At 38.4% G+C, this 10,099-nt stretch overlaps 1 protein-coding gene across 1 annotated transcript in view; it reads right to left on the bottom strand.

Annotated features, from left to right (window-relative positions):
• Positions 1–4,226: 4,226 nt before the first annotated feature.
• LOC130905427 (lysosome membrane protein 2-like) overlaps positions 4,227–10,099 on the bottom strand; it is a 40,779-nt gene continuing 34,906 nt past the window's right edge. Inside the window, exon 12 of the mRNA XM_057818815.1 lies at positions 4,227–10,048. Within this exon, the coding sequence (XP_057674798.1) occupies positions 9,938–10,048 (111 nt within the window). The 3' untranslated portion in view covers positions 4,227–9,937. The remainder of the gene's footprint in view (positions 10,049–10,099) is intronic.

Raw genomic sequence — 10,099 nt, 5'->3', positions numbered from 1 at the left:
AAGTATATCAGTAGCCGTGTCCTTAAGTCTTTCTGATAGTTTTCCCCTGACTTTTTTACTGCAATAATATAATGAAAACCTGAAAGTTAGTTTTGGCCACCCCAAGATTTTAAGTGGCCCCATCTGGCCACCCCTATGAAAAAATTCTGGAGGCGCCACTGCATGGTGAGGCATCATGCTAAACATTAATTCACCGTGCTGCTGGCTGCTGAAACAAATAGCACTTTTTTTCTCCATCCCTGTTAGCAACTCTCCCCATGACACCATATTATATTGAGAAAAGTAAAGGGGGAAAAAAAAAAACAATCCATCCATTCTCTGTACCGGTTACCCTTACTAAGGTCACAGGTGTGCTGGAGTCTTATCCATTTTGCCTAATTTGGATAATAGGCAGTGTAGAACCAGAACTGATTACCAGCCAATCACAGACCAATAACTTTTCCACTGAGGTTGAAAGCTTTAAGCATTTCTCAAAGTTTGATTTATTTTGAAGCTGTACACAGAAATACGCTGCTGAGTCATTAGCTTGACGGCCTTCATAAAGGTTCCTCACTCCTTCCCTCCCTCCATGCTCCTACTCACATAAAGACATCCTTGTTAGTGCCTTCAAGACACTGCTGGAGTTGCAGGACACACTACTGCCTTTCACGATAAAGTCAATGACTGACTGCAAACATATACATAATGATTCACCTTCATCTGAACTGAAGCGCACAATCAGGTCCCGCTCCGAATAGTGTTGCCTTGGTGAAGGTCTTCTTTCGATTAGGTGCCATAATTGTAGCTGATGTGACATTGTTAAACAATTTGGATGGGAATGATAATGTAGGTGGTGTAATGTGAAGTATAGTGATTTCTCAATTATTATCTTCCGCTCTACCAGACACCATGCCCTAATTAATCGTCCACTGGGGGTTGCGGGGCGTCGCTAACCCTAGAATTAAACACCATGGCCCAATTAATCTTTCCCTTGAAAGACAAAAGATATATATAATTCTAAGAACTCGTCATTAATCAGTTTATATGAAACATTTGGGGGGGGGGGGGGGGGGGGGGCCTGGAGATCTCGGGGCCCCAAGCAGTTGCCTGTGTTTGACTAATATTAAGTCAGCCAGTGGCCGGATTCAGTCAAGCCTGGTTAAGAACGAATGTTAACTGGAGCTGAGGGAGTAGCCATTCAAAGGAAGGGACATACTGCCATCTATTGAGCAGTAACAAACACGACAGTTTTCCCAATGCATTTCAATGAGTTGTTTAGTTTTACTCAATGCTTTGGTACAGTGGGGCAAATAAGTATTTAGTCAACCACCAATTGTACAAGTTCTCCTACGTGAAAACATTAGAGAGGCCTGTAATTGTCAACATGGGTAAACCTCAACCATGAGAGACAGAATGTGGGGAAAAAACAGAAAATCACATTGTTTGATTTTTAAAGAATTTATTTCCAAATTAGAGTGGAAAATAAGTAATTGGTCACCTACAAACAAGCAAGATTTTTGGCTGTCAAAGAGGTCTAACTTCTTCTAACACGGTCTAACAAGGCTCCACTCGTTACCAGTATTAATGGCACCTGTTTTAACTCATTATCGGTATAAAAGACACCTCTCCACAATCTCAGTCAGTCACACTCCAAACTCCACTATGGCCAAGACCAAAGAGCTGTCGAAGGACACCAGAGACAAAATTGTAGACCTGCACCAGGCTGGGAAGACTGAATCTGCAATTGGTAAAACGCTTGGTGTAAAGAAATCAACTGTGGGAGCAATTATTAGAAAATGGAAGACATACAAGACCACTGATAATCTCCCTCGATCTGGGGCTCCATGCAAGATCTCACCCCGTGGCGTCAAAATGATAACAAGAACGGTGAGCAAAAATCCCAGAACCACACGGGGGGACCTAGTGAATGACCTACAGAGAGCTGGGACCACAGTAACAAAGGCTACTATCAGTAACACAATGCGCCGCCAGGGACTCAAATCCTGCACTGCCAGACATGTCCCCCTGCTGAAGCCAGTACACGTCCAGGCCTGTCTGCGGTTCGCCGGAGAGCATTTGGGTGATCCAGAAGAGGACTGGGAGAATGTGTTATGGTCAGATGAAACCAAAATAGAACTTTTTGGTAGAAACACAGGTTCTCTTGTTTGGAGGAGAAAGAATACTCAAATGCATCTGAAGAACACCATACCCACTGTGAAGCAAAGGAGTGGAAACCTCATGCTTTGGGGCTGTTTTTCTGCAAAGGGACCAGGACAACTGATCTGTGTAAAGCAAAGAATGAAAGGGGCCATTTATCGAGAGATTTTGAGTGAAAATCTCCTTCCATCAGCAAGGGCATTGAAGATGAGACGTGGCTGGGTCTTTCAGCATTACAATGATCCCAAACACACAGCCAGGGCAACAACGGAGTGGCTTCGCAAGAAGCATTTCAAGGTCCTGGAGTGGCCCAGCCAGTCTCCAGATCTCAACCCAATAGAAAATCTGTGGAGGGAGTTGAAAGTCCGTGTTGCCCAACGACAGCCCCAAAACATCACTGCTCTAGAGGAGATCTGCAATGAGGAATGGGCCAAAATACCAGCAACAGTGTGTGAAAAGCTTGTGAAGAGAAAACGTTTGGCCTCCGTTATTGCCAACAAAGGGTACATAAAAAAGTATTGAGATGAACTTTTGGTGTTGACAAAATACTTATTTTCTACCATGATTTGCAAATAAATTCTTTAAAAAACAAACAATCTGACCCCCCCCCCCCCCCCCCCCCATTCTTTCTCTCATGGTTAAGGTTTACCCATGTTGATAATTACAGGCCTCTCTAATATTTTCAAGTGGGAGAACTTGCACAATTAGTGGTTGACTAAATACTTATTTACCCCACTATGTTTCCCAGTTCAAAGTTGAAATTCTCAAAACTACTTGTTCAATTCTCACATGTCGCACGAGTAGCAAAACAACATGGATTACCTGCAAAAGCCAGTTTTCTGTGCAAAATACTTTGTCTATCGCTCAAAATTAAATTTCTGTGTCAATGAACATGTCAGTGCTGTAAGAATGACAAGTCCTTGTTTCATTGTGTACAGACAAGAGTCAAGTTGTTTCGTCATGCTCTCAATTGAACAGTTACTCTGGAGTAAGGCTCTGATGCTGAAGATGGTGTACGTACATTTTGACACCTTTGTATGTGGGAGATTGAAAGTGACTGAACAAGATTCAGTTCACTTTTACTGTTTTTACAATGTCTTGACAGACCATATCATTGTGATACAGAAAACAAAAGAGCGCTGAGTATCACAAAGAAATATAACATAAAAGCAGAATTAGAAATGTAAACATAAGACAATTGGTACCACTAAACTTCAAATGCTGTCAGGATTATTCACCCATTCTTTCAACACATCATGACGTTCCTCTTTGTTTGGCCACAAATTGTCATCCACGTTTCAACAGATGTCCTCTCTTGCTATACAGCGTGAAGAGAATATTCTTGAATGCCTTACCCAGGCATCTGCTGTGATGTCACTGCATGCTGCATTCATGGCATCCAGGAGAGTCATCCGATTGTGAGGCTGGCGATCGTACACTTGCCATCTCCATGTGGAGAAAAATTCTTTCATGGGATTGAGGAATGGGGAGTATAGTGGTAGGAACTTCATTACCATTCTGTTGTGGGTTGCAAACCATTCCCTGATTATGTTGGTGTGGTGCAAACTCACATTGTGCCTAACTTGAACAAATTTTGGCAGGTTAAAATAAGTTACGTAAAATAAATAACGAAAATGCTCAGAAATAAGCACACATATGTTGACATATTCTGACAACATCTTCATCCATTTTGCATGTAAAGGCTTATGCAATGAAGTAATGACTAGATGTTGTGGGTGGTGACACTATTCAATAGAGACTCATGAATCCATTTTGACCATCATGGCAGATGCAACCGATATTGTATGAACTAGCAGAGAATTGTACAAAATCCTTTACATGGATGCACAAAAACACCTGCAACTTGCTCAAAGTAATGAGAAACTGCTTTTTTGATGTGCACTATTAATGCGATGTTGTGAGAATTGAACAAGTAGTTTTGATGATTGCAAGTCTGATCCGAGAAACGTACCAAAAGCAATTGAGTAAAACTGTAATGCCTTCAGTGAGTTCTGAGAGCATTTTTATGGAACATTCCAAAAAGTGCGTTTATCTTCGCAAACTCAGACAAAAGATTCAGAGGCACAAAAGTCAGTCCACTAGAACTATATTTTTTTATTCCGTGTACACAGTAAAAACAAGTCAATATCTCACAAAAAAGAACAACAATTAGGATACATATGCGGTTAAAAAAATAACGATAATGTCATAAAGTACAGTCTGTAATCAGCAGTGAGGTGTCCATTTTGTGCTTTGCTTTTTGGTTTTTGAAGATAAAAATTATTACACACACACAACAAAGGTGGGGATTTGAATCATCAGATGATTGTGAATTTAGACTACAGGATGCACTCTCCATGAATCGTCAACATTGTCAAAAGATCTATAAGTAATGAATTTACTTCAAACAGGAAAAATTAAAAACAGAAAATTAATATAATGAAATTTCAGTCCTTCATATGTTATCATGAAAACAAGGGATGAGCACTAAACTTTCTTCATCGACTAAGGAAAATTACAAACATAATTAAATGTTGTCCATTTTAAACATGAATGTTCTGAACTACTTTCTTCCATGCCTGTTTAATGCTGCCGATAGTCATTGTCATTGCGTATTTTTCTGTAAAATACAACTTGTGATATTGTGATGTATTTTACAACTTACAGTATTTAGACAATAAAAATAATATAGATGTTGCGCACCTCATTCTTCATAACGTTTTATAGTAATTTAGATACTTTTCTAAACAAATCATTCTGGAAAATTATGAAATTACACAATATTTAATACTTTAGATGTCAAACAAAATACTAGTGTGCTCAATTTTTCTTCCATTACGCCAAGATGTGGTTTATAAGCGATCCCTCATGTTGTTTTTAAGAACACAATTTCGTTCATGTAACATTAACTTGATTTTTTTTCCTCCCTGAAAAACAAATGTATTGTTATATAATGTTTTTTTCCATTGTTTTTGTTCATTATACTCATTATTTTGGCCAATTTCAAAATTACAATTTCAGGAATTAAAAAGTTTTTACCATGACTTATGTACAGTAAGGAGCAAAAGTATTTGCACCCCTTGTGATTTTGCAAGTTCACCCACGTAAAAAATAGGTAGAGGTTTGAAATTTCAATCATAGATGCATTTCCACTCATCTAAAAATAATTCAGCAACCTTATTGTATGATTTCTTTAAATTATTTATTTGTAATTTACTGGGGTTCATAAGTATTTGTACCCCTGAGAGTCAGCAATAATTATGACACTCGAAGACTTCTCAGTCTACCTTTACCCTATGAGTTACAACCCACCCATCACCCAGTTGAGCTCATTATTGTCATCTGTACACCCAACATTCATAATCCAACTGCTACCATTGGCAAGACCAAAGAGCTGTCCAAAGAGACCAGAGACAGAATTGTCGACATCTACAAGGCTGGACGGGGTTACGGGGCAATTGCCAAGCAGCTTGGTGATATAAGATCTACTGTTGGAGCAATTATTAGAAAATGGAAGAAGCTAAACATGATTGTCAATCTCTCTCAGACTGGGGCTCCATGAAAGATCTACCTCATAGGGTCTCAATGATCCTAAGAATGGTGAGGAACCAGCCATGAACTACACAGGAGGAGTTGGTCAATGACCTGAAAGGAACTGGGACCATCCTTTCCAAAGGTTACTGTTGGTAATACACTAAGACATCATGGTTTAAAATCAGGCATGGCACGGAAGGTTCCCCTGGTTAAACTAGCACATGTCCAGGCCAATGACTATCTGGATTATCTAGAGGAGTCATGGGGGAAACTCATGTGGTCATATGAGATCAAAATGGAACTTTTTGGTCTTAATTCCACTCATAGTGTTCGGAGGAAGAAGAATGATGAGTATTATCCCAAGAACACAATCTCTACTGTGAAGCAAGGGGATGCTTTGGGGGTGCACATGGGACTAGATGACTACACTGTATTAAGACAAGGATGACTAGGACCATGTATTGTGAGATTTTTGTGAATAACCTCCTTCCCTTAGTTAAAACATTGAAAATGGGTCGTGACTGGGTCTTCCAAAATGACAATGGCCCGAAGCAGACAGCCAAATTAACTAAGAATTGGCTTCGTAAAAAGCATATCAAGGTTCTGGAGTGGCCTAGCTAGTCTCCAGACCTCAATCCAATAGAAAATCTTTGGATGGAGCTGAAACTTCGTGTTTCTCAACGACAGCCCTGAAACCTGACAGAGCTAGAGAGGAGTTATGTGGAGGAAGGGGCCAAAATCCCTGTTTTCATATGTGAAAACCTGGTGAAGAACTACAGAAAGCATCTGAGCTCTGTAATTGCAAACAAAAGATTCTGCACTAAATATTAGCAAATGTTTTGTCAGTGGTACAAATACTTATGAGCCCCAGTAAATTACAAATAAATTATTGAAAAATCATACAATGTGAGATGTTGTTTTTTTTGTTCTAAGAGAAAATGCATCTATGATTGAAATTTCAGACCTCAAAATCATAAGGGGTGCAAATACTTCTGCTCCTCGCTGTAGTTAAACAAATTAAAAATTTTCCTCTGCGTTTTTTTGGGGGGGGCAGCAAGCTAGTTGAATGAATCTTAGCTCTAATTTATGTTTCAAGAGATGATTCTACATGTTCAACGGAATACTTCTTGATTGTTTTGCCTGTCCCCAATTTATAATAGCACAGTAACATGAGGACAATACAGTAATGGCAAAAATGGGGCTCAGCAGTGTTCAAAAATGTAATTTCTGAGCAGCAATTTTCTAAACAATGTTAAAAACCTTAAGAGACAACGCAAACAAAACTATACACTTGATTTATGATTGAGTTTGGTTGCAAGAACAGATCATTAAAAAGAGTATTTACAGACAGGATAATTCTGCAATTGATTGCGCCTCTACCACTATGGCTCCACTGCAGCACTGAATTAAAAACAAAAAAAACAAAAAACAAACATTTAATCTATACTGGTAAAAGTGTTTGGACTGGAGGCTGAGGCACTTTTTAAATAGAACACTGAATGGTAACATTACAGTAACAATTTGTATGAGTTCAACTACATAAAAAATACACTAGTACTGCATGAACCATCTCCAGTCTGAACATCAGAACAGAAGACCCAGTAAAGATGGATATCTTTGCCTTTTTCAATGATATCACAGCGCAAACTGCCTTAGATTCATCTGAACTCTGAGTAAGTACATTTGTGAAAAAACTAATAGTTCCAATATACCTTTTATGGCATTCTGTTTTGTTGGCGTGTTATCAAAAAAATGTAATAAAACAATGTAATCGCAAAAAGCTTTTGGGTGAAATTCCACGATGAACCTAGAATATGCTACAATTTTCACATGTTTATTTTGACTTAATGTAAACTTTTGAACTTTTGAAAAAGGAGCTAAAGGGGGAAAATTACAGCAGGAGTTTAATCTATTAAAATTACCGGTAGCGAATAATTCAATTTCTCTAATTTGAAGTGTTCCAAAAGACAATTTAATAAACGAGACTAAAAGTGTCACAGAAAGGCTTTAAAGTGGTCATCCTCTGAAAATTTCAAAGTTCATTGCTCGAAAACAAAGTTGTGCAAAAAGTACTCAAACATTGAACAGTTGCGACATTTAAAGTTCAACGAAGATCAAATTAAGTTCAAATGTTCAAAAATGTAAATGACACACTGGTTTGACGTGAGATACAATAGTTGAGGCACATTACGAGTTAGGGCTCAAATTTGCACGTTGCAGAACAATTACAAGCAGGTATTACCACAGATTTGGTGCGTAAGTATGGCTTTTAGAAACAGTGTAAAAGGGGCAGGCTCTGCCCTGGTTTAGATCAGAATACTAAAGCGGAAAAAAAAAAAAAAACGCCACTCCCACTCTGTACGGACTACGGAGCCCCTAAAGGGACATGGAAGAAGAAAAGAAAGACAGAGAGGAAAAATAAAAGTTGATGTTAAAAAAAAAAAAAAAAAAAAAAGTGCCCCGAAAGGGACACGAAACATTTTTCTGTTTTCTGACGGAGCAAAAAAAAAAAAAAAAAAAAAAAAAGCCAGGGAAAAAAAATTGACACGGAAGTAAAAAAATTTTTTCTTAAAGTTGAGGTCCAAGCAAAAAATAAATAAATTTAAAAAAAAAAGTTTTTTTTACATCGGGGCAAAAAAAAAAAAAAAAAAAAACAATTTTTTTTTTTTTTTTGCATTGAACGTAAACTTTTTTCCCCCCCTCTGTTTTTTTTCCTTCTTCCATGTCACCTAGGGGCTCTTACAATTCTGGGTTACTGCCACTTATAAAAAACAGCGGCCTGCCCCCCCCCCAAAAAATAAAGGGCAGAAAAAGCTGTTTTTTTTACATGTGTTGTAAAGGGCTTCATTAGCTTTTTCAGCCTATTCTGTGTCAGTGTAATTTATGTAGTACAGCGTAGTAAAAAAAATGCTGGCTTTTCCCGGCAATGTGAAGAGGGCTTTGATAAAAGTGATGAGTCACTCTATTACACCTGAAGTTCTTCATTTGGACATTTTCTACATGAAAATTTACAAGAAGAGAAGGACTTTCTTATTTTACAAAATGTACAGCGTTTTTTCTTCTTTTTGTCTGACGCGCTCACGAGACGACTGTGGGCATCTCCAAAAACTGCTACACATAAAAGATGCTTTTTAGGCACATAAACATCATTTTGTAACATGCAGTTGCAGTTTGCATTGCATTTTAATACTGACATGGTGCCGATTTTCCTTCCCTGTATGAGCTTTCAAAAAAAGTACAAGTAGTCCCTGGGTTACGACGTATGACGTTATGTAATTTTGACTTTTTTTTTTTTTTTTTTTTGGATTGTTATTGATGTATCAGTAGCTAGTTATAAACGCATATTTGAATTTGAATTGTTTTGTGATGGTTGTTTTGAGATTTAGGGGGTATTTAGGGGTACTTAAAGGGTCAATTCCAATTTACGCGGAAATTCGGGTTACGTCACAAACGTAGGAACTTGTTTGTAACCCAGGGACAACCGGTAGCCAGTAGCGGATGCCACAGTCTAATACTGAAATATTTCTCAGAATCCCATTTCAATCATGTTTGGTTTAAAGGTACTATGAAATGTTGACCATGTAAGTAAATGAGAATAACTGCACTAATGTAATTTTGCATATAGAAAAAGAATGCGCCACTGCCACAATTGATGATTCATGTCTAGCTTTCTAGTGCTGCACTGGCTAATACATGTTGACAGAATGACAGAACAGTTACACATGCTAGCAGAGTGCAGAAATCTGCAGCTCATTCTGGGTGTGACATCATCTTCTGTTTGGACATTTTTCAGTGGGTGGGGCCCAGGCAGTTGAGAAAGGAACTCTAATTAGGATCTGATTTCTTATTAAGCTTTTTCTGGGGATGGCGTGGCTCAATGGTGGAATAGCTGTCCCCCAACCCAGAGGTTGTGGGTTTGATTCTCCATCCTGATGAACTTGCCTAAGTATCCTTGAGCAAGATACTGAACTCCACATTGCTCCTGGTGCTGTGTCACCAGTAGGTAGATGGCAATGTAGTGTAAAGCACTTTGACTTCCTTAAGAGGTAGAAAAGCGCTATACAAGTATTACACCATTTTCGTCACTTTTTTTTGTGTGTATTTATGTCCCAAATTCAGTCTGCTTTCATTTTAAAGTCACTTGATGTCGTATTTCATAGCAACAAGTTCCATCTAATATTAGCCGGCAGACATTAGCATGGGTGAGGAGTAAAAGTAGATAATTTGCAGTGGCATTTTCTATTTCAAAACATGGTTGAGACCCTGATCAGGCTTGCGCGTCCACCTTGGACGACAGACCAATATAAGTTCCGTTTTGAGGGTCTTCTTTTTCCTTTTCGTTCACGGGAGAGTAAGATGTGTTGTCCTCAGTACTTGCCTGCAAGAAAATATTATTTATGTATATATTTTTTCTGACTAGAAGTCGCAC

The sequence above is a fragment of the Corythoichthys intestinalis genome, chromosome 17, assembly GCF_030265065.1.
Source record: "Corythoichthys intestinalis isolate RoL2023-P3 chromosome 17, ASM3026506v1, whole genome shotgun sequence".
Classification (NCBI taxonomy): Eukaryota; Metazoa; Chordata; class Actinopteri; order Syngnathiformes; family Syngnathidae; genus Corythoichthys; species Corythoichthys intestinalis.
Note: the sequence above shows the minus strand (reverse complement) of the source record. Positions and strands in the feature narration are given on the sequence as shown.